General features: G+C 38.9%; 1 protein-coding gene across 1 annotated transcript in view; it reads right to left on the reverse strand.

Moving 5' to 3' along the window:
- Window positions 1-26,371, reverse strand: part of CAB39 (calcium binding protein 39) — a 71,589-nt gene that overhangs the window by 19,834 nt on the left and 25,384 nt on the right. The window contains exons 2-3 of the mRNA XM_084891849.1: window positions 19,449-19,607; window positions 825-989 (exon numbers count right to left, since the gene is read on the reverse strand). Coding sequence (XP_084747975.1) covers window positions 825-989; window positions 19,449-19,562 — 279 coding nt within the window. The 5' untranslated portion in view covers window positions 19,563-19,607. The remainder of the gene's footprint in view (window positions 1-824; window positions 990-19,448; window positions 19,608-26,371) is intronic.

A 26,371-nucleotide genomic window follows, 5' to 3' on the forward strand; every position in this document is an offset into this window, starting at 1 on the left:
TTATATATGTGTATATACTTCTCAGACTGGTACCAAGGACCATTATTCTCACTGTTCCCATACTAAATAACATGGCATGATCAGCTGTGTAAGTTTGGGTAACAATCTCAAAAGTATACTAGAGCTGGGCAGGAGATGCAAATGGGTAAAGCAAGGAAAAAAAGTAGGCTGCGTGGTTTGCCACACACCCAAGGGTGGATCTCCTGCGTCACGGGTAGTTGCTCCTCTGCTCCAGCTGAGGGGCCATGGAGGACTACAGGCCCAATGTTACCAGAGTCCAAAGTTTCAAGAGAAGCCAGAAATTCAAAATTGTGTATGCCTCCTGTTACTTAAATGACATCATCGTTTAAACATTTAAAAGCTGTGCCAAGCAAAACATATATGATCTCTGCTATAATGAATCCTCAACAGTTAAAAACAAAAACCAAAATAATAACCACCATAATGATGTTCTCGGAGATCTCATCTATCTCAAAAATTCTAACATTCTAGGTCATCTTTAGATTGTTTATTCCTTGAGAACCAAGGGCCAGTGAATTATGTAAAACAGCAGATGTTAATTACAAACAACCTAAATAAAAGGGTATAATGAATACCTAAGAACCTTCCTGTATGATGTGGTAAAATAAGGGGAGAGAAGCCTGGGACACCCTTGAGTTCCTGCCCTGGCTCTGCTAATAGGAGGCAGTGTGGGCATGCTTATAGGTCAGCAACTCCTGAGCCCGGAGCCTGGCAGGAATCTTCAGATGTTTCAAAGGAGGGAGGCTCATGGAAAAGGACTATGAATGAGGTGCTGTTGTAAAAGCTAGAGGCTGGTTTCTTACCTCGAAGTCAATGAGCTGCAGGTCTGCCACCAGGGTGCTCAGGAGCCCACTATTATACAGTTCTTGAGCGAGCTGTGCCACTGCTTCCGTCTGCGGCTCTTTTTCATTTGTGCCATAGAGAATTTCTTTCATGGCAACCAGATTTTTGGAAACTTCTTCTGTGGCCTGATTTTGAGGGAGAGGAGAAAAACAATTCATTTCAACCAACATATATAGCACACCTATATTTGTTATGTACCCATGGGCCTATGTATAAGCACTAGAAGTGGACAAGCCCAAGACGCCTTCAAGAGCTTAACACTGTGCATGTGTATACACATGTGTGGGCCAACACACATGCTCAACAGGGAAAATCAGCAGATTCACATGTACACTTGAACACTGAAAACAATATAATGATAGAAATGCAACAGGAAGAAAATACTCAATTCTGCATCAAATGGGAGGGAAAAACAAGGAAGAGGCACATGAGCTGACCCAGAGATCGGAGACACCAAGAAGCAAGAACTGGGGAAAAGGAGACTGTGGGGCAAGAACTGGCATGAGCCAGGCATGAGGGGGAGGGAGAAGCACAGGGTCTGTTAGAGAAAAGGTGTGGATGGAGCTAGGGAGTGGCAGCAGAAAATGAAGCTGAAAGAGGCTTTAAAAGCAACAGTAAAATATTAGCGATAAATAAAACGTCACTTTGGCCAAGATGGAGGAACAGGGGCTAGATTTCACCATTCCCATGAAAAAGACTAAAACACTGGAGCTAAAAAGACTAAAACAATGAGTTCTAAACATTGAACTTCAGGCAGTATAGGACAGTGACCCTTGAGAGAAGAGAAACAAATGAAATGAACCTCACAATTGCCCAAGTTGACTATCAGGAAGGGATTTCCAGGTCACAGGAGAGGAAGCCAGGCAGAAGAGGGGGCCTCCATGAATTGAGCGGAGTTGAGATGATAAAGCTGCGCATCTGCAGAGGCCAAGGAGACTAGCATTCGCAGCAGGGCAGAGTACGAGAGAGGAGAGATCTATGTGGAGGAGAGTTAGACATCTGCAAAGACTCGCTTGCTTCTTCAGCAGAATACTGATAGGCATACACATGCGAGGGAAGTACCCAAGGCCAGGGAGTAGTACCATGGAGCTCACACAGGCTGGAAACAGTTCTCATTCCTAATCAATCTGAGGAAAACCTCCTGTTCAAAGGACATAAAGCAGAGCATTCAAAAGATTTTTATCTCAGTCATTACGCAAAATTAGTCCTAGACTAAACTCTATTCTGGTCCCATACAAAGCTTAACAGCAAGACTGAAAAGGAACAAACTGGAAACCATCACCAATAAAGAGGAGAAAAAAAGCAATCAACAGAAACAGCTTTGCTAGCGATATGGGTGGCAGAATTAATAAACATGGATATTAAAAGTTACTATAACTAGCCCAGCTGGCATAGCTCAGTAGTTGAGTGTCGACCTATGAACCAGGAGGTCATGGCTCTATTCCTGGTCAGGGCACATGCCCAGGTTGGAGGCTTGATCCTCAGTAGGGGGTGTGCAAGAGGCAGCTGATCAATGATTCTCATCATTGATGTTTCTCTCTCTCTCTCTCTCTCCCTCTCCCTTCCTCTTTGAAACGAATAAAAATATATTTAAAAAAAAAAGTTACTATAACTTTAGTCCATATGTTTTGGGGAAAAATAAACAGGTTAAATAAAGGTACGGAAAACATTTTTTTTTTTTTTTTTTTAAAAAAGACCCAAATCAAACACTTAGAAGTAAAACTACAATGTCTGAAGTAAAAATTACACTGGATCACAGGATACATTTAACAGCAGATTAGACACTGCAGAAGAAATCTCTAGTAAACATAAAGATAGAGCAATAAGAACTGTCCAAAATGAAACATAGAGGGGTGGGGAGAGACAGCACAGCAGTGAATTATAGGAAGACTATAAGCAGTCTAATACATGTGTACTTACAGTTCCCAAAGGAGGGGAAGGATAGACAAAATAAATGAAGATATAATGGCTGAAAATTATCGATTCTGATGAAAAATATAATCCCACAGAGCCAATAAATTTTAAAAAAAATCCTAAACATAAGAAACAGAAGGAAAACTACACCAAGCCATAGAATAATCAAATTACCTTAATTTAGTGAAAATTTAAAAGCAACCAGAGGGGAAAAGAACACTAGAAAACAAATCAAACAATGACAACAGACTTATTGATAGAAATGAAGCAAGACTAAAGATAGTGGAGGAACATCATTAAAGTCCTAGGAAAAGACAAAACAAAATTACCTTATAATTCTATACCTAGTGAAAATATTGTTCCCAAAACAAAACTAAATAAAGAGTTGTTGATAAGTAGACAAGCTGGAGAATTTTGTCACCTGCACTAATAGGAAATGATTAAAGAAGTCCTATAGGTAGAAGGAAAAATAATTCAAGATGAAAACCTGCACATATACAAAGGAATAAAGAGCACTGAAGATATTTCCCTATTATTTTTTAAAATGTCTTTAAAGGGTAACTGGCTGTTTAAAACACAAATAATTGTATTCTGAGGTTATGACCCATGCAGAACAAAAACATGTGACAACAGCAACTCAAATGTGGGTAATGGAGTATATAGTGTTGTAAAATTCTTATATATGAAGCAGAATAATATTTCTTGAAGACAGACTGCAATAAGTTAAAGTTATATACTGTAAGTCCTAAAGGAACCACTAAAAAAACAAAACAAAACAAAACAACAACAAACACACAAAAAAACAAAGAGTTATAGGTAATAACAAAGGAGACTCAAGTAGAGTACTAAAGATATGTGAAAAACATAAAGGCTATAAAAAGCTATAAAAGCCAAAGTATTTGTGCAGGAGGCAGCCAATGGATGATTCTCTCTCATCATTGATGTTTCTAATCTCTCTCCCTCACCCTTCCTCTCTCTGAAATCAATAAAAACATTAAAAAAAATTTTTAAGTATCCCAGATTGTACCTTTTCTGGACCAGTAGATCAAATCATTTATTAATAGTAAATGTTCTCTTAAATCTAGTTATATGTGCTTTTTCAACTTAATTTTACTAATTTTCATTCTTAAGATATTCTCTTTGACAGGGAAGTATATGACATTTAATAGGCTTCCTGAGTCTATTTTCTGTTGATTTTACACCAGTGACCTTAAGTAGTAGGCCTCAGCCCCCTCTGCTTCTCTGGTTTTGAGGCTCATAGCAATCCTTCATATGCCTCACTTTATACTCTTCTCTGAAATCATATAATTTTAAATCTAATTTAGATCATATTCTAGGCTCTCTTCTGAGAGCAAAAGATGAATAAGAAAGGGGAGAGGTGAGTGATAGCCAGAGTACGGGGTTTCTTTTGGAGGTGATGAACTGTTCTAAAACTGACTGTGGTTATGGTTGCACATTATGTGTGAATAAACTAAAAACCACTGAATTATACACTATAAATGGGTGAATTATATATATGAGTTATGTCTCAACAAAACTGTTTAAAAAAACAGGGAAGGGATGCCAAAACTGGTTTGGCTCAGTGGATAGAGCATCAGCCTGTGGACTGAGGGATCCCAGGTTTGATTCTGGTCAAAGGGCACACCCTCACTGGGGGGTGTGCAGGAGGCAGCTGATGGGTGTTTCTCTCTCATTGATGTTTCTAGCTCTCTATCTCTCTCCCTTTCCCTCTGTAAAAAATCAATAAAATATATTATTAAAAAACAAAAAACAAAAAACAAACAAAAACAAACAGGGAGGGGAGAAGCAAGAAAATAGAAAGCTACTTATGCTAATTCTGAAATAAAAGCCCAACTGGATTCACTTTTAAATTCCTCTTCTTACCTTTCCTGTCACATACATTATGGGTCAGGAGGAAATACTAATGGAATTCCCTCATCTGCTAACTCGTACACTCACCTCCCCATGTTAATCCTCCCTGCTTCTGGACTCCATCCATTTCCTGCCTTCTCAGAACTCATCCTGTCAGTTATCTCATCTCCTAGCTCCCCTTTCAATTTAAAATGTGATCAAGACACCCATGAACAAAATCAAACTCTCCTTTGACTTCATAATCCCCTTCTAGTCACTGCCCCCCCATAACATCTACTGGTTTGTTATAGTCCACTAATCTTTCCTATTCACTCTTCAATCCAAACCCATGTGACTTCTACACCTAGTTACCAATGACCTGCCTGCCATGAAATGCAAGTCTTCATTACATGTGAGCTCTTGGCAGCATTTGCAGTTGTTGATTACACCCTTCTTTTAAAACCACCCCTCCCTTGTCCTCAGTGACTCACCACCACCCTAATTTTTTCCTTCCTGTCTCCTTTTTGGATCAGCCTCCTTGACTAGACCATTTAAATATTGGAATTCCTCAGGGCAGGGTACAAGGCCCTCTTCTCATTCTATCATCTCTCCCTAAGTGATCTCACCCACACCCACAGCTTTAATTAACACCTCAATGCAGAAGCCTCACAGATTCCTATCTCTAATCCAGTTCTTTTACTAGTACATCCAGCAGCCTACTCAAAATGTCTCCACTTGGATGTCTTAAGGCCCCTCTAAACTAACACATCTAAAACAACTCATGATCTTGCTCCAATGCCTGGTATTCTTCTCTTGCTACCTATTTTAGGGTGTGATACCACTATTGATGTGAGTATACATGTTAAAAGTTAGGAATCATCCTCAACTATTCCTTCTTCCCCACCCTGTCCCAATATATTATTCATCACAAAGTTCCCCTATTCCATCTATTTATCTTCCCCATCCCCACCATCACTACCCAAGTTAGAGTCCCCATAACTACTACCTAGTTGGCCTACTAAGTAGTCTATTGACTGTTTCCTTGAATCCCTTAGAAACCACTCTCCACACCACACTTACAACACTTACAATGATCTTTTTATAACGCAAATATGATTGTCATTCCCTCTGCTTATAATGCTTAAATTACTGACTGCTCTTAGGATAAAGAAAATTTCTTCTTAAAAAGGTCCATAAAAACACTCATGGTCTGACCCTACCTTTCTGACTTTATACCTGCACTACAATTACTCCCCGACTATTGTTTCGCTACTCCTCTCGTCACATTGGTCTCCTTTCAGAATCATTGCACATATGGTCCCCTATGCTTTGAATGTTCTTTACCCTGCCCCACCTCTTAGCCAACTCCTATTCTGCCTTCATTGCTCAGCTCAACGATCTCTTCCTCAGAGAAGTCTTTCTAAGTAAATTTTATCACACATTCTCCTACCGCCATGTACTTTTTCATAGTGTTTCTTTAGTTGTATGTAATGCTGCTTTACCTTGTGATTCTCAATTAATGTCTGCTTCCTTCTGTTAGGAGCCCAGTGCTTGCAGGTGCTCCACATGCATGAAGAAGGGTTGAACATCAGCATACTTGATCACTGGCATATAAAATCCATATGTAAAGAAATGTGTGACACTGTAAGTCAATGAATTCCCCCTAGATGTAGTATCGATCGATACAAGGACCTAAAAGCAAGACACCTTGAAACCTCTCTCTGAGAAAGTTTGATAGATCCTCCCTTCCCTCAACTGATGGACGGAGCATGGCGTAAACTCCACCTGCAGCACGGACATTCTGAACACCAATGTACAGTCCATATAAGGAACCTTATATGGACTGTACATTGAACCACCAATCAGCACCTGCCAAATACCCTAAGCCTCCAATTCCTAAGTCCCTAATTATGTGCCTTATATGAAACCACCAATCAGCGTGTGCCAAGTACCCTAAGCCTCAACCCTTCCCTTTCCTTCCCTCAAAAGGGACCTTCACCCCTGCACATATGCTCTTTCTCCCTTTGGAAAGTAGCCCCGCAGGGGTCTTCTCCTCTAATTAAGCCTGTATCCTGGTTCTCCAGCCCCTCTATCTCATCTTTCAAAGTTAAGGGAGTTTACCTGACAGAGTTAAGTGGCAAGCTAGGAACCTCCCTGTGTTCTCACAGGAAAACCAGTTTGATAGTATAGTCTGTCTATGGAGAAGGGTAAGAATAATACTTTCATCTTTCACTTGCTCTATTTCAGATTTATTTGAATGCTTTTGTTTTTTTAAAAAGCAAAAAGATAAAAAGAATGAGACAAATATAACAAAGTGCTATGTTGTACTAATCTTCTACTTCTGTTTCATCCCCTTAAGACACCCCCATAATTTTTAATATTTCTAACAAGTAACTAAGTTTATGTCAATGCTAGAGGCCTGGTATACGAAATTCATGCATAGGTAGGGTCCCTAGGCCCTACTGGTCAGTACATGTAATAGCGAGCGATCGAACTCCCGGTCGGTCAAACTCCCAAGGAGACACTTTGCATATTAGGCTTTTATATATATATAGATATGTTAAGTAGGTCAACCTTAAAAAAAGAATGCCACAAATGATGCAAAATAAAAAGCTAAAGACTGGAATGGGTCTTAACAGTACAAAGCCTGACTCAAATGATTCAGAAATAGATGATAGCATTGGGGACAAGAGACTTCCAAACCTGGTCATTTCCATAGTTAGTCACCATTTATAAAATAATCAACAGCATGATATAAAAGAAAAACGAAAATTCATCAACTTTATTAGCAGTCCTAATAAGAGATTAAACTCACATTTCAATAATTTTTGTTCCCATTATATGAACAATTATAAGTTAAGCAAAAGCTTTAAAAAAACTGTTCAAATATTACTAAGAGATAATCAGAAAAACTTAAGAAATCAATTATTGCATGAAAAAAGGCAACACAGCAAGTATTTATGGGCTGAAGATGCCACACACAGAACAAATAAACTTGACCTTGTTTAATTTTGACCTGGTTCCCTTTGCCAGCATTTACCCTAATCACCCTGTCCAGTCCCCCATCTCTGGCCTGTCTGCATCATGTCAGTATGGTCTCTGCCTCTCTGACCACATCCTCCTTATCTGTCACCTTCCTGTCTGTCCCCTCACACCTACTGAGTCAGCTATTCACACTTATAGTGCCTCCAAACACTGTATCCTTTTCAAGCCGCTGAGATCATCATGTCACCTAATCCACTGGGCTCCTAATACCGTGTTACCTGTCCTGCTAAGACTGCATGTTTCAGTGCTGCCATGTTCTCAGTTCCAGGTCTCCTAATCCTTAATCAACATTGGATATCCTTTACTAAAAACTTTTCCTATATAGGCTCCCAGGTTCTGAGCACTGTACAAAAAGTGACACACCTGAGCACTCTTGGTTCACTGAAATTCATGCTGCCCAACTGCCTTCAATCCAGTCAGAAACATTCCTTCAAACTAGATTGATTTAAAACCAGTAACTCCTGGTAGCAACTATTTCAAAATTTCTCCATTTCCCTCAGGGAGATGTTAGTCTCTCTCTCTCTCTTTCTCTGTCTCTCTCTGTCTCTCTGTCTCTCTCTCTCTCTCACACACACACACACACACTATTCCACATTACCTATGCTGTACTAATGAGTGCTTTTGAAAAAGGAAAGAGGAAAAAGTTGAACATTTCAGCCCCCCCTCACACTCCCCAATGATTTCAAATAAACAGAGCTTTGGCAAACAGATGCTGAAGTAAGAGAGAAAGAATCTGATGACTCTTAGGTTTAAGCCAGAGATATAGAGACAACACTTTAAAAACAGTCAATCAAGAAGAGAGAGACCAATGCTGGGGTAGAGAAAATAAATTCTGTGTTGAAATATTAAGTTAGAAGTGATGCTGCAGTATGGAATCATAGCATCTTAAGTGTTGAAAGAGATGCCAGAGGTAGTCTAAATCAGTAGTTTTTAAGCGCTTTTTGGGTCACTGATATCCTATTCCTACTCCTGCCTGCCATAATTTTTTTCAAAGTAAAAATCTTATGTAGAATCCCAATAAACAAATTAGAATAAAGTAAAACTAAGAAAGTGAATGAAGGGAGAAAAAGTACCTGGAACCTATTTCTCTTGAGCATTCTTTGCATATATGTGGAACATTAAGTTTAAAAGCAAAACATATACTTACTTTCCCTGCCTGCCCCCATTTCTAACCAAAATAAGAATTCCTGCTATCTGTCTCATGAGAGTATCATGCTTCTCTAGGTAAGTAGGTAGCAAACTTGTGGGTCATATGGTCTCTGTCACTACTCAACTCTGCAACTGCAACAGGAAAGCAACCATAGACCGCAGGTCAATGAATGGGAATGGCTGTGTTCCAATAAAACTTTCTTAACAAAACCAGGTAATAGGCTGACTTGGTCCACAGTTTATTGACTCATACTATAGACAATACATGGTGGGTAGAGAGGATAGGCCAAAGGGTACGTGAACCTGAAATTAATTGTAGACAACCATCAAATCCTCTCAATTGTCCCTCAGAAATATCTTCTCATATCTTGCTCCTCCTTCTTACCCTTAGCTTTCCTTGTCACTAGAGTTCTCTTAGCAAGTTCGTCTTCTGCCATTTCATCCATCTTCCCAGACACACTTCTAATCTCATCTCATCTCTGACTGAAACATTGCTAATAGGAATGTAAAATGGCATAGCACTCTAGAAAAGTTTGGTGGTTTCTTACAAAACAAAACAAGTGCTTACCATGTGACCCAAGATAGTATTCTGGGCATTTATCACAGAGGAAGGAAAACTTAAGTTCACACAAAACTGATATAAAAATGTTCATAGTAGCTTTATCTGTATTAGTCCAAAACTGGCAATAGTCCAGCTCTCCATCAGGTGAATGGCTAACCATAATGTGGTAAATCCAGAGAATGGAATACTATTCAGCAATCAAAAGGAATTACTGATACACTGCTTGCATGGGTCTCATGGGAATTTAGCTGAATGAAAAAAACCAATCTTAAAAGGTTACCTACTACATGATTCTATTTAAAAAACATTCTTTAAGTAACAAAATTACAAATCTGGAGAACAGATTAGGGGTTGCTAGCAAGGGTTAGGGATGTGGGGGAGGGAACCAGTGTTGTTATAAAGGGATAGCAAGAGGGGGCCTTGTGGTTATGGAACAGTTTTGAATGTCAAATGCGATAGTGGTTACAAAGAAACCACATAGCTATCACTGATAAAGCTGGGAAGAGCTCCTTACCTACCCACACACTCATATACATCAATCTATAATAATTAAAGCCTAAGCGACTATCGCAACCAAACAGATGACTGTACAGGCTGTGTGGGGTGACTAGGCCCACAGGAAGGACAGTTAGGGGTGACCAGGCTGGCAGTGGGGTGGGCAGTGAGGGGTGACCAAACAACTAAGCAGCAGGTTGTGTGAGACAACCAGGCGGGCAGGGAGATTAATGAGGGGTGATCAAACGACAGTACAGCAGGCTGCATGGGGCGACCAGGCCTGCAGGGAGGGCAGTTGGGGTGATCAGGCTGGCAAGGGGGGGACAGTTGGGGGTGACTAGGTCAGCGGGGGGGGGGCAGGGGGGGGAAATTAGGGGCAATCAGGCAAGCAGTTAGGAGCCAGTGGTCCTAGATTGTGGAAGGGCCTAAACTGGCAGTTGGACATCCCTAAGGGGTCCTGGATTGGAGAGGATACAGGCTGGGCTGAGGGGGGACTCCCCCCACCCCCCATGCATGAATTTCACGCACTGGGCCTCTAGTGTGTGTGTGTGTGTGTGTGTGTGTGTGTGTGTGTGTGTGTGTATTAAAAAAAAGCTAAGTGACCATCCTACCATCCGGTAGGTATGATGCACACTGACCACCAGGGGGCAGATGCTCAATGCAGGAGCTGCAGACTGAGGTGACTTGGCAGCAGCAGTTCTCAGGTGACGCACCCCAGAACTAGAGAGGAGGGAGCCCACTTCTTCGTGGGACCATGCGATTTCACCTTCGGCCATGGGTTATGTTGTTGCTGGGGCACTGTTGGCCCCAAATCTGGTTTAGTGCACACTTCCACACTCTGTACGACAGCAACTTTGCAGTCCCTTCTTGCACTCTGGGACGCCTCAGGGATCTTGATAGGCCTGACTGAGAAACCCCACCAGCTGGAGGGACTCCTACTCACTCCGCAGATGCTCTTTCTGAGCCACAGCACTGTCCCAGGTGTGGCCAGAGGGGGGAGGGGCCTTGGAAGGTTGGCTCCAGGGCATGTCCGACTCATCTCACCCAGTCTCACTCCACCAGCCACCTTTTAATTAATTTCCTTTTAATGTGCACGAATCCATGCACCGGGCCACTAGTATATTTATAAAACTGATGAAATGTAAATAAGGCCTGTGGGCTGTTCTCATGTCAATTTCCTGGTCTTAATATTGTATAGTTATGTGAGATGTTCCCATTGAGGTAAACAGGGTAAAAGGTAGACAGTAGTTTCCTTTGCACTTTTGTGCAACTCCTCTGAATGAATAATTACTTAAAAATAAATTCTTAAAAGAAAGTAAAACAACAGAAGATTTCTTCAGCTCTCTCAGTATATCTTTAGGCTGTATGCAAGGCTCTTTTCAGTCTACCACAACTTACATTTTAGCCTCACTTTCCACCATTTATATCTTATCACCTCTATAAAGTCACCATGAACTTGTCCCTGTTCTTCTGAATATGCCAGATTTTAGGCTGTTTCACATTCTGTTCCCTCTCATTCTTTGCCTGCCAAACACCTTAAAATCCAGTTCAAATGTCACTTTAAACTTAATGCTGTCTCTGAAGAGGTACGGAATGCTTCATCCTTTTGATTCCCACAAAATTATTGGCACCTCATACTTATTTCCTCTCCTAGATTATAAACTACTAGAACAGGAAAAAAATTTTGATCCTAGTACCCATCTATCTGCTCCAATATATGGGGGCACTAAAATTTCTGTGGATTCAATCAAGTTTGGAATCTTTTACAAAAAAGATTACTTGCATTGTCACTTTTTGCAAAAGACTATCTTGCTATATAATGTACATATGCAACTCAGCATAATAAAATTCTCATAACTGAGATGGGAATTACTGTGTATAAAGTTGTTTTTACAATAGAAACAATTTTTAAATAACCTATTTAGGAAAAAATTCCACGTTTCTGTTCACCATTAGCTTATATTATCAAATTTATTATAATTTACATGTAAGTAGTTATTAATGAGAAATGCCTCAAAAAAACCCAAATTTTCGGGGGGCTGGGGAAGGTTTAAATAATTTATTATTTATTTCTTCATACCTACTCTTTAGAAAAGAATCAATTTAAACAAGAGCTCTCTGAATATATATATATATACACCAATCTATATGTAATACCTAATATCAGTTCATCCTCAAAAAACTATTAGATAATCTCAGTGGAAAAAGGAAGTTCTTAAATCAAAGTAAATTAAGATAAAGAATGTGAGATGGAATCTAAAAGTAACCTGAGAAATATTGTTGGTGCCAAATATTTGAGATAAAGAGAGCAATTCTCCCAACATATTAATTCCTGTATTAACTTTTTTTTTTTTTAAATTCCTGTAGTAACTTTTAAAAAGAAGTCCTACACACACGTGCAGGCACACACGACACTCTGGAAAAAAAGTCTGAGTATTCTTCTAAGCTGAAAGATCATGGACTAAAAAAAACCTATTAATAACCTTCTGGTGTTCAAGATTACTCTAAACAAGTTTAGTAACCATGAGTCACTGTTAAATGGCCACCCTATGAAAAGACTCCTCCCTTCCCCCTCTTAAGTATGCCAGCAAACTTACTTCTCTGCTGAAATGAGTGAATACAGCTATTCAACACTGTGAACACACACATTCACAGTGATGAAGGGAACCAAGTGTGTGCTGAGCGAGGCAGCCATACCTTCTTTATATAGCATGCAGTGGGCAAAGAGTGTATAAATAGCCACTTCGTACACCAGACCTGTGTGGCTGTCAGCAATGAAAGAACAAATTCCACCCCACCCACTCAATTTCACCCTCATGCCCCAAATATCTAAAAATAAAAATTGTAAGAGAAACCTTTTTTCCCCAAAGGTATGAGAAAAGTAGTTTTCAAATTATTTAAAAAAGGTGTGGCATAGTTCCTAAGGGACTAATCTATTTGTAATATACACAATTCTTTTAAAAATATATGGGGTTCAGTGCAGTCAGAGCTGGGGTTCAACGCAGTCTGGAGCTTTTATCTCGTTCCCTCTAGAGAACACCAGCCAGGTACTCAGCCGCCCCCTCCATTCCGGCTCTGTCCTCTCCGCACTGGAGCGCCTGTGTCTCCATAACTCAGGCTTTTACAGCTCCTCTGATTTTCTTTCCTTCTAGTTGTAGAATTTCCAGTTAGCCACCTTTCTTGTGGTTCTGGATGATGTCCGTTTTGTCTTTTAGTTTTATTTTTGAAATTGTTGTGCGAGGCTGCAGTTTAGGTGTTTACCTATGCCGCCATCTTGGTTTCTCCAACCACAGGCTTTTTATATAATAAATGCTTTGGTGTCATGTCTAAATATCCTTTGTCTAACCCAAGGCCATAAAGATTTTCTCCTGTTTTCTTTCAGAAGCTTTAAAATTTTAGGTTTAACGTTTAGTTGTGTGATCCATTTTGAGTTAATTTTTATGTATGGCATGAGGTATGGGACTTTTTGGCATATGTGGCTATCAAATTGGTTCAGCACTAATTGTTAAAACAACTATTCTTTCTCCATTGAATTGCATTTGCACCTTTATCAAAAACTTCCTATATGTGGGTTTATTTCTGGATTCTCTATTTGTGTTACACTGATCTATACATCTGTTTTTAAGTCTATACCACACACTTATGATTACTGTACCTTTATATTTCTTGCAATTAGATGGTGTGAGCCCTACAACTTGGTTTCCCCCCCAAGTTGTTTTGATTATTCTAGTTCTTCTGCATTTCCATATAAATTTTAGAAGCAACTTGTCAATTTCTATAAAAAGTGTGCTGGGATTTCAATAAATCTATAAATCAATTTAGACAGAATTGACATTTTTAACAATATTGAGTCATCAAATCCATAAACAAGGTATTATCTCCCACTTACTTAGGTCTTTCTTTCATCTCTGGTGATATTTTAGTTTTCAGTGTACAAGTCTTTCACTTCTTTTGTCAGATTATCCCTAAGTGTTTCATATTTTTTGATGCTATTCCAGATTTGTTTTTCTTATTTCATTTTTGGGTTTTTCATTGTTATTATATAGAAATATAATTGCTCTTTATATATTGATGCTGAAACCTATAACCTTAGTAAAAGCACCCATTAGTTCTATGAGCTTTAATAGATTCCTTTAGCTTTTCTATGTAAATGATCATGTCATCCACAGATAAAGACTTTTTTTAATTCCTTCCATGTCTTTTATTTCTTGTTCTTCTTTGACTACACAGGCTAGAACCACCAAATACACAGGTGAGTAGAAGTGGTGAAAGTGGACATTCCTATCTTATCCTTGATCTTGAAATAAGCAATTCAGCCTTTACCATTATGTGCAATGCTACTTGTAGTGTTTCTGTGGATGCACTTTATATTAGGGTGAGAAAGTTCTCTTCTATTCCTAGTTTGCCAAGTTTTTATAAAAAATGAAGGCTGCGGTTTTTTATTTTCCCCCTGTCTACTGATGTAATCTGTCAACACAATAAATTACATTGACTCCTTTTTGAATGTTAAACTAGCCCTACATTCCAGAAATAAATTCCACTTGGTCATGATGTATTATCCTACTGTTAGATTCAATTTGCTAACTTTTTGCATCTATGTTCAAGAGAGATACTAGTTTATACTTTTCTTGTAATGTCTTTGGTTTTGGTATTAGTATAATCCTGGCCTCATGAAATAAGGTAAGAACATTAAAATCTTCTGGATAAGCTTGTATAGAAATTGTGTGATTTCTTACATGTTTGGTAGAAATCGCTAGTGAAGCCATCTGTCTAGCTTTTTCAGGATGGTATCCTGCAACAGATCACTGGAAACTCAGGGTAATCCAGTGATCAAATCCACTGGGTGTAATTAATCATACAAAAAAAAAAAAAAAAAAAGTCCTGTCCTTTGAGCATCCTGAAGTGTAGAGGGAGTTAATTAAGAACACAAAACTGAAAGCTACTAGGACCAACAGGATAGACTCTTGAGAAGGGTAATTTATCTCACTGCTTCTGTGGATAGTAGCATTGAAAGAAAATGTGATACTTAGCCAGCATCATAAAATTCAGAACATACCTGGCTATGATATCCTCTTACTAGCCATAAACTCAACATATAAGTCATTACAATATTCCAATAACTGTTTTATCCTATTCAGTAGAAATTAAGAAATCAGAAGAATCCTAAAGTGACAATGTTTCATGTTAGTTCTGCTTTGTATTCTATTTGAATAAATACAAATAGTTATTGAGCTCTTTCTTTGGAAGGCTTATATTCTAACAGATATATTAAACAAACACCATTAAGTACATTAAAAATAATAAGTGCTAAATAGGTAAACAGAGCAAGATCAGTGAGAGCAGGAATGTCAGAGGGCAAGGCTGCATTTTACACAGGGGATTGTTGGATCAAGCGTGACACTGAGCAAACATTTGAAAGCAATAGGGAGTAAGCTGGGAAAGAACATTCTAGGCAAAGGGACAAAAACCTGAAGACAAGAGTGTGACTAGAGTGTGTGAGAAAAGGAAGCCGATGTAGGGGGGAATACTAAAAGAAGGAATCGTTGAGGCCATAGGCCAAGGGTCGGCATTTATTTTTCTGTAAAAGGGCAGACAGTAAATACTTTAAGCTTTGCAGGCCACATAAGTTTGCATTATTCTTCTTTGTTTTTTAAATCAACCCTCTAAAATGTTGAAATCATTTCTAGCTCATGAGCCTTTACAAAGACAGGCCTAGGCAGGATTTGCCCTGTAGAACTTAGTTCGAGCCCTTGTAAGGACTTTGACTTTTACCCTAAAGAAAACATCATTTGATTCATGTTTTAAAAGACCAACCAATTAGAAGAGGTCGATGCAATAATCCAGAACAGAGATAATGACAGTTCAGACCAGGCTGGTAAGATTCTGGCTTTTTTATTTTTCCTCCCAGATAAAGTAGATGGATTTGCTCATAATTGGACTTGGGAAGTGTGAAAAGATTCATAGATGAGTCAAGACTGTGGCCTGAACAACTAGAAGGTTGGAGTTTCATTAACCATTAGGAGAAGATGAAGAGTAGATATATAAAGTATGTGTTTTACTTTAAAACAAAGTAGAATTCCTATTTCTTAGATTCTGCCATAACTTTGAGCTATTGTTTTTATTCTTCCATAACTTCAGAATCATTTTTGTCAAATTACAAAAAAGATCCTGTGATTTGAATGATTAAAGATTAATGTGAGAAGAAATGGCTTCTTAACTATATTCCATTTGATAGCACAGACCAAGTATTCATTGTGCCTCTGAATAAGGTTTTACAATTTTTTTCATAAAGGTTCTTGCATACTTTCTGATGAAAGTATTCTCAGACATCTTATACATTTTTGTTGCTATCATAAATGAAATGCTTAAAAAATAATTTCTAGATAGTTTTGATTGGTATTTAAGAAAGCTATGAATTTTCTATTTATTTAGCTGCTCTAATGAACTCTCATTTTTGCATTGATTCTCGTGTTTTGTATAGTAATTTTCCTCTCTTTGTAAAAACTGTTTTTTATTTCTAAGCCATTTCTTAATGCTTCGGACAGAAATTCCAGACAAAGCTAAATAACAAGCCATAGCAAACACTCTAGTTTTAATGGAACAACTTTCAACTTTTCAGTCTTTCGTATGATATCAAAGTGCTTTTCATGGTTTTTAATTTAGTGATTAGATTTTTTATTTTTCCACTTGAGGCCCGGTGCAGGAAATTCGTGCACAAGTGTGGTCTCTAGATCTGGCAGGTGATCAAAGCCTGAGTGTCTGGTGTGGAAGGGCAGGTCCCAGATGACCTCTGGGCCCTGGGCAGCACTGGGCTCCTGAGTCCCCATACTTCCCCCTCTGCCTGAGTCACAGCGCCTGAGTCCCCATGCAATGAGATGCAGTGAGCATGGGTGGACACCGCAGGCTGGTGCGCTGAAGCTGGGCAGGCAGCACACTCTCTCCTGGCCAGCCTCGCAGACCAGCTCCTGCGCAAACCCATGGGGAGCCCTTGCGGTCCCAGTGGCTGCAGCCTGGCTTACTGGGAAGAGGCCACATGGGTAAGGGACGGGCTCCTTGGGTGCTCGGCACTTGAGTGCACAAGCCCTTGCGTACTGGGGGAGGGTAGCAAGGAGACTGGGAGTGAGCTTGGCGGACACCCCGAATTCTCACTGCACCTCTGTCCCTGTCATCCCCGCCCCCAGGTAGCTGGCAAGAGGTCACAGCCCTCTATCCAGGCATCGCAGGAGGTTGGTAGTTGCCACCCACCCCCCATTCTCTATCGCAGCTTAGGGCTCGGCCCCAATCAGGGCATTCTGACTGCTGGTTGCCATCTACAGGGCAATCAGTAAAGCGATTGGGCCCCTGCTCAGACCTGCCTTGGCCTGGCGCTGCCTGCTCACCTGCTCCACCATCCCACTGCTGTCCCACTCAGGATGGGCAATACCTCCACTGCCACCGGTTGCCAGCATGTTCGGCACCGCCCCCCTAGCGGTCAGCGCACGTCATAGCGAGTGGTTGAACTACCCGTCAAACTCCCAGTTGAGGGACAATTTGCATGTTAGGCTTTTATTATTTAGGATTGTTTTCAGGTCTCAGTTCCCTCTCATCACCATTTGATTTAGTTGCTACTTCCTTTTGAATCTTGATAAGAAAGTGAATCAGAAATTTCAGGGGTTTTCTCCCTATTCTTAATCTATTTCAGAATAAGTAGATTTTGCAAGGGTAGCTCTTCAGAGTTGCCACATTCTTTTGAAATAAATTTTATTTTTAAAAAATTCAACTATTTTTGCCTTATTATAATAGCAGAAATGTCTATTTGTGATTAGGTATAGAGCAGGAGTTCCTGACATTTTGGGCCATATAATTCTTGGGGGTGAAAGAGGGGGTCTCATATTTAGCAGCATCTCTGGCCTGTACTAACCAGATGCCACTAGCAGCTTCCCACTGGGTTATAACTGAAATGTTTCTAAACATTGTCAAATGTCCTCTTGGCGGGCAAAATTGCCCATGGTTGAAAACCACTGATTTTAATTAAGTAGATGATATGAACTCCATCAGTGACTAAGCTTTATCATTATAGGATTCATCTCTGATGTCACTTCCTCTGTAAGAATTCCTCCATATAACCCATCTAAATTAGGACACTCTCCCTACCCAACGCTACCATACATACACACATACTCTTTTCATTAAATATCACAGCGGATTTCAAAGTGTGGACCCCTTTCAAGGACTTTGTGGGGTCAAAACTGTTTTCAATCAAACTAACACACAATTTGCCCTTTTCCACTATATTGTCATTTGCACTGATGGTGTGGACCCTTAGCCAGACTCAAAGCAGTGACACCAAACTATACTATCTTTCATTGTAGCTTTTATCACAATGCATTAAACTGCAAAAGAAACAAACGTATAGGGAGGGGGGCTCTGAAAGATGAATAGGGCTGAGGTGGAAATGGTTCAGGGGTGGGATGGGGAAAAATCAGACAAAGGCATGAAAACAGTATAGCTGATTATGTGCTTTAGTTACTTTCAATGGACAGAGGCAAGTTAACCTGTTAACCGAGCGGGACCTATAAATACGTCAAACGTAAACAATATCGGGAACAGGTAGGACATATGAATACGTCCTTGAAATAAATGTTGCGCCCTGAAAGGGACAGTATATATTTTTTGTAATCTTTATAACTGTTTGTAAAATTTATAATTTTTTAATTCGATGTCTCCATTTTTTTGTTGGTATTCTTTTCTATTTTGTATTTTCCTTTGTGCTTTATATATAAATAAACGAAAAAATATATATTTCATTTATTTTAATTAAGTATAGATAAAAATAAAATAAAATGAAATTACGTCCACCGGGTGTGACGTACTGACACGTCATAGCGAAAGAGTATGCGCCCGTTATACGTTGCGTAATTAAAAAGGGAACTCCCCGGTTATTAAGATGCTAGAACACAAGAATAAGGGATGGGTTGAAATTCACCTAGAGAACAGAGATCAGGTCACAGAGTCTTATGTGCCATGCAAGGAGTCTGCACTGAAGGTTTAAGGCAATGGCAATATTTTAGAAATAAGGAAGGTCATGAGGATCTTCACTAAGTAGGATTGGAAGGCATAATCAATTCATAAACCCCTCAGGAAGTGGGGGTTCATACTATTAGCGAAAGATGACGTTTTGAAGGAGAGCAGGGAGACAAGATTGGGATGAATCAGATTTGGGCTGTGGCGACTGGGTAGAGGGAGATACTCATCATGGAAACAGGGAACACAGAAAGAAAATAAGAAGAGGTTAACTCCCTAGGAAGACTATTGGTGGAAACACTGATTTTAGGAATCAGATAAATCATTTCAACAATGAAAAAAACAAAATTATTTTTAAATGAACTTGGAAAACTCAAATGAAAAAAGTTAGAAATACGTTTGGTAGACAGCAGCGCAGGAGAAAACCTGGTGTTTAAACAGCAGCAAATGTCGCATTTTAAAATCCAAATTAGAATTTATTAATTTTTTTAAATCACCTCATCATTTATTTTATACTTACTCCTAATCAAAAGATTGAAAATATAAAATAATGCCAAATACGTACCTTTTCTGCTTTTTTGTCAGAAATGTCTTGCTTCTCCAGCACAGCCATGCTCTCCTTCAGGTTCTTCACGATATCTGCTGGAGACTTGTGAGACTTTCCAAATGGGAACGGCATGGCGGCGGCGGTGACAGGCGCCTTGCTGCACTCTGCCTGCTGTAGCTGGGGACACAATACAAGGTACAAGTAAGAAGAAAGTAATGTCAATTAGAAGACATACTTTCTAAATCAGTAGGAACTGGGAAATCTACCAGTATATGCGAGAAATGATAATACAGCTATATATTAGAATTGTAGAACACTTCTACTTTTCAAAAACATTTTTTATCACCTGTTCTTCCAAACACCCATTTGAGGAGGAACATGCAGGTGCTATCAATTTAGGGGCTATCTTTCACATGGCACCTAGTTCTGCCAAGCCAATGCTGAGAACTAAGTGGCAAAACCAGCTCAGTCTGTTTTGATCCAAAATACCCTTAATAGATATCTCTATTTTATAATTGAGAAACTGAGTCAAGAAGCCTCAAAGTGTAGGTAAGGAGCTTAGTCAAACAGCACTAGCAACAGGCCCACTATCTGGGTCTCTCCAGGGGCCTCTCTTCCAGTGTTCATGCTGTTCCTCCTAAGTAATCTGGTGGGCACACACTTCCACAGCCCACCCACTCTCCTTTTCCTCCTCTTCAGTTAGTCACAGCATAAGAGTTGGAGAGAACCTTGAACAAATCTCCCATCAGATCCTCAAATCCTTTAAGTGCCAGTTTCAACATGTACTCTTTCTACCTAGATACAACTATCTCTTTTGAAGGAACTCACTGGGCAACACCTTGCAGATAATGAACTTCTGAAAGTTCTTAATTTTTGTGGGCAGCAGAAAACAACATTCCACCAAATCAACCACAATATTACATGGTACAAAAGGAGACATCAGTCTGGCAGGTGTGGCTCAATAGTTGAGCACCAACCTATAAACCAGAAGATCATGGTTCGATATCTGGTCAGGGCACATGCTCCCGGTAGCAGGCTCGATCCCCAGTGGGGGGCATACAAGAGGGAGCCAATCAATTATTCTCTCTTTGTTGATGTTTCCATCTCTCTCCCTTTCTCTGAAATCAATTTTAAAAAGACATATTTTTTTTTTAAAAAAGGACACATCAACTATTCCAAGTACTCACCTTGAAAAAATAAAGTTAACAAGACAAACAATGTAAGTAACTTGGGAACATGTCAGAAGTGACTCAGTGGTTGAATGTCAACCTATGAACCAGGAGGTCATAGTTCAGTTCCCAATCAAGGCATATGGCCAGGTTGCAGCCTCGATCTCAATCAAGTAGGGGATGTGCAGGAGGGAGCTGATCATTGATTCTCTTTCATTATGGATGTTCCTATCTCTCTCCCTCCTCACCTTTCCTCTCTGAAATCAATAAAAAAAATTTTTTTTAAAGTTATTTCACTAAATAAAATAAAATAAGTTAAACTCATAGGCATTAAACCTTGTATAAGACACCAAAAGATAACACTTTTGAGAAGATCCTTAGGGATCACTTAGGTCAGTGGTTTGCAAACTGTGTTCCAAACTCTTATATTTAACTACCCATGATTCCTATCCCACCTCTGTCAAATTAGAGAGGCAAATATGAGATAGCTCAACCCTACTTTGTTGTCCCCTCCCCATATCAACATAAAGTTTCTTTATTGCATAGAATTATAATACTTCTTTTGAACTTTGTCTACGACTTCATTTGAAAAAAAGTATTTGAATGTTTTTCTCTAACATTTGAGATACAGTGACCTACATATCTATTTACAAGTAAGCATTCAGGAGAGAAAAAGCATGCAAATAAATGCTAATGTTAAACTTACAATGAAATCATGGACAGGTATGTTATTTAGTGACTTATGGATGTGTTTGATTTGAGCATTCTCTATACCCAAATATCACCTACCTAGCTCTCCCTTTGTCAGCTTGTAAACCCTTCATTGTTTAATTCACACTTCATTAACCAAAAGGAAATGTCCTTAAACATAGGTTCTCAAAATTCAAAGGTGCATAAATTTACTTCTGAATATCTTTTCTATGACAAGAACTGTGGGTCAATTATAGGCGACTTACTCCCGTAGGATTGTTACTTTTTTTTTTTTTATTACCTGCCTACATGTAACACAAATCCTGGATAATTATTTTCCATCATGCTTTTCTTAACTTTTTTTGTTTTGTTTTGTTTTGTTTTAGGGGGGTGAGGGGCAATGCAGGTTGATTCTCCATAAACATTGCGGGTCCACATAGTCAACTCTCCGAAAATATCTTTTCTAGTTGTACTCTACAATGAATGGCAGTGATGCCATAGTCGATGCTGGGTGGAGGGTGGGAATAAAACAGTATTTTGCAGGAAGTGTTATGGTGCTATGCAACAGAGATATTTTCAGCTCTGGCTCAATGGTGGAAGGAGTGACTTTCCAGGGCAAAGGGGGTTTTAAAAAGTCCTACCATACGCCAAATACTGTTCATAGTACAGAGTACAGCTGCCAAAGAGAGCACAGATAAGGAGAGGCACAACACATTACTCTTTGTAGTTAGTACAACAGACAGCCAAGAGTTTGCCGAACATATAAACTAATAAGACTGTATCTTGAGGAAATACAGTGAACAAAAAGTACCCGAAACAAGAAGTGGCCACACCTCAGCAGGATCCAGTCACAGTGGTGAAGCTATTCATGACATGCTCACATTCGCTCCTTCTTCTCCTCTCCCTCTTTCCCTCATACTTCATATATTCCTTTATGACAGTGTTCCCCAAAGTGTGGTACGCGTACCCCCAGGGGTACGGGAAGAGTTTGTTGGGGGTACGCATTGCACCGGAGTTTAGTGGGTATATGCACTGCACAGTGCTTAGCTGCACCTAACTCTATGTTCTCATGAGTACGAGGGGTACTCAGCGTTACGAAAATTATAGAAGGGGTACACATATGTCAAAAGTTTGGGAGACACTGCTTTATGATATATTATTTTAAAAATATAGTTAAAAAATTAAGTAAAAAAATAAAAACTATACAAATAACTTTATCATAAAACTTATAAATAAGAACTATATAGTTCTTATTTTGTTTATTGATTGATTAATTTGAGAGGAAGATAGAAACATTGATTTGCTGTTGATTGCCTCCTGCATATGCCCTGACCAGGAATTAAACCCACAAACCTGAGCATTGGAAAGAAGCTCCGACCAACCGTGCTACCTGGCCAGGACTATATGGTTATTATTTTAAATTATTGGTGTAATAAATAAATCCTTTGCTTTCTTTCATTTAGGTCCTCAAATTCACCAATTCTTACACAACTCAACCATCAAAGATTTTGCAGGGCAAAGACAAGGAAATAATACCCCTTACTAAAACTTCTGCCTTAGAATATGTTTCTTATGTCTAAGTTTGCCATGTATTAAGCTTAAATGTTTTATACTAATGTATGCTACTCAGTGATCCAACTTTTAAAATAATTAATTGACAACATAGAAAAGTTTAAAATTAATGAATGGCTCTTGGGTGAAGATCAAGTGGGAAGAACACTGCTAAAATGGTAAGAAGAGTCATGCTTTGTGAAATAAAGCTCTTATAAATATGTTAACTTAATATGCATAGAGATACTGAGTATTGATTGTTACTGAATTTATGAGTGTAATAAAGAAAACATAAGGAGCTTGAAGCAGATGTTATGAGTAATATGGTGAAATCATGGATGTGTCATACAAGTATGCTTATTAAAGTTGTGGGAAAAGATACCAAAAACAATCAATCCAAAGAGTTAGATAGTGGAGAAGGAAAGAATGGCATTTTTTTTCTTATAAGCCCTTTTTGTAACTATTTGCCTTCCTTTAATTATACACATGTATTATTTTTTACACATGTATGATTTTGAGAAATCAATGAATTATCTAAAACAATCCATCCTTAATACATAAAAGGTATTATCTGTAACACAATTAAATGGAAAGCTAAATGAAAAGTAATGCTACCAATGAATCGCATTAATTGTGAAAGCTGGATAGAGCCAGTGAATCAGAAGTGTTTTTCAAACTTTGATCATGATCTACAAGTAAGAAATGTATTTAATTACATACTTGTGCATGTGGATGCATGCAACAAAGCTAAAACTGACTTTTTTCTATTGAATTCAATTTCATTTTTAAAAAATACATGATTGAACAGATTCATGAATCACTAATTGATTTTAGTGATTATAAAGAGGAACAAAAAACTTGGAACCAAAAACAAACTTAGTTTTAAAAAGAGTTGAGCTTCAGTGCTTCAACTCTTGCTTCGTTCAGTCTCCTCATTTCAATCTTTACTCATAAGAACAAGAAGTTAATCCCTCTATGGAGCACTAAATGACTATCCAACAATGCTCAAATAATAGCAACGGTACCACTAATGGACTCTTTAGGCCACACCGCTTTTTCCCAGAAGTAAAGAAGTGCCTTCAAAAGAACCTTGTCCATCCTCAAGCAATACAGAAGCAGTACCATTCAAAGTGCTCCGGAACCTTGAAAGATGTGAAACACAAAGACACATATCTGAATTTCTTAATTGAGAATTCCAAGAGTATGGAGATTGTCAAGCTAAAGGTAGCAATGGTTAAAAACAAGGGCTATGATGGCTAAAAGACACCTTTCACCATAACAATCTGCCTGCCTTTCTCATTTCCCCCTGCTTCCTTTATCATCAGCAGTATTTAACTAGAAGTATTAGGGAAAAATTAGGAACTAAAAATAGCAAGAACCCATTGATTAATGCCCTTCAGTAATTTTTCATTGCCCTTTTAATAAAATAAAAATTCCTTGCCAGGGCCCTCTAGGCTTTGCCCATCTTCAACTCACTGCACAGCCCTCCGGCCTCTCATTACAGAAGTTCACCCATACTGAGATCCTTCAGTTCCCTGAATATGCCTATTACTTCTAAGCCTGAGCACCACATTTGCAAATATGGTAAGACCTTAATTTTTAAATCTTGATGGTGAGAACATGGGCTTTTATTGCTACTCAACTTTTCTGTATGTTCAATTTTTCTTTCCTTAATAGTGTTTTAAAACTGCCTAAACTGTGTTTTGAACATAACTGGAGTTCATTTAGAAAATAGACAAAAGTAAATATAATTGAAAAAATTTCCCCGTCCTGCTTAAAAAAAAAAAAAAAAATTAGTTCATAATAAATCTCAACAGGACTCCTTAGGCTGAGCCAAAATTATTAATGCAACTGGGAGAAAGCTAGGCACTGCTAGGATTCTAAAGAGGACTTGAAAACCAAATCTCTCAAACTGGAGGAAAGCATGCTCCTGAAGGCAATCAGGGATGTACACGTGAATCCCAAAAAAGAAAAGGAGCCTCGGAGGGCAAGTTTAACTTGAAAATTTGGGGGGGTGAGTGAGGAGGGTAGGGGTGGAGAATAATTTAACATTCTACTTTTATATTATAGTAAAATAGACATTTATGGAATTTATTAAGTCTGCATGGAAGGAATTTGCATGTCTATTTAGCACTGCACACCTCTTAGCTTTCATGCATCGCTCTCCTCTAATTGTACTCCTGTCTCTCCCAATGCTCTTTCTTTCTGCATTTAATTCAATGACTCATCTTTATGTCCTTCAAGGTTCCACCCTTGGCTGTCTTTTTACCCTATATTCTTTTTTTTTTAAGTACACTATTATTTTTATATTTTATTGATTTTGTACAGAGAGAAAGGGAGAGAGATAGTTAGAAACATCGATGAGAGAGAGTCACCGATCAGCTGCCTCCTGCACACCCCCCACTGGGGATATGCCTGCAACCAAGGTACATGCCCTTGACCAGAATCGAACCCGGGTCCCTTCAGTCCCCAAGCCGACGCTCTATCCATTGAGTCAAACCGGTTTCGGCTTACCCTATATTCTTAGAAATAATCTCATCTACCCATGGTTTCAGCAACCTGAAATCTATTTCATGCCCCAACCCATCAGCCTACTGCTACTCCTTATTCTGGTAGATATCTTCCAGAGAACTCAAACCTCATTCCCAAACTCTGCTTCTTTTTCTGTTCCCTTTTAAAGGGAACAGATACATTATTCACCCAATCACAAAATTTGGTCATCATACTAGACTCTCCACAGGTTAACTCTTCCATATACAATTAGTTCAAGATTTTAGTCAATTATATTGTCTACATCTCTCTAATCCTACATACACCAAGTGTGTGGACCTTCACTATTTTCCACATTGGGCGGGGGTTGTTGTCAATGGGGCCAATATCATCTGTAGGGGATGTTTGAAAAATTTATTTGTCAATGACTGTCACATCCACTAACCACTAAAATTTATTGAGTGTGTGTGTGTGTGTGTGTGTGTGTGTGTGTATTTAAAAGGCAGCATTGCTTTTTGTTCACATAAGCATAGCCTTCTGCTAACTATAGCCTTGCAGGGAAAGGGTTTGGGTTATCTACTCCATCTGCACTCATAACTGAGAATTAAACTTCTAGCTTTTAAAAAATGGTTATGTTGCTTAGTATGCAAATTTCAAACATTAAAGGACCAAATAAGATAGAAAGTGAAAGTCACCTGCAAAGCCTTTGGAAACAACTGATACTAACAGTTGGGTATGTATTCTCCTTTTTATTACTTATGCTCTATATGTGCGGTCTTTTGTATTAGAAGTCTACTCCTTTCTTCAAAACCAATGAAGACCAGATGATACTAGAAATGGTCACTTCCATTTTAGAAAGCACAAAAGTTCAAGTCACTGCTCTGTTAATACTCTTAAAAGTACAAGCAGCTCCACCCCATGAAAGTGCTAAACATTCAGAAAACCCACTGAAAAATCAAAACCTAACACCATTAGAGTTAGGACTGTTAGGCAAGCTGATTGCTTTTGGCTTGTGCAACATACTCCTAAATCTAACTCTAT

Source organism: Pipistrellus hanaki, assembly GCF_964339955.1.
Source record: "Pipistrellus hanaki genome assembly, chromosome: 8".
In the NCBI taxonomy this organism is placed as follows: domain Eukaryota; kingdom Metazoa; phylum Chordata; class Mammalia; order Chiroptera; family Vespertilionidae; genus Pipistrellus; species Pipistrellus hanaki.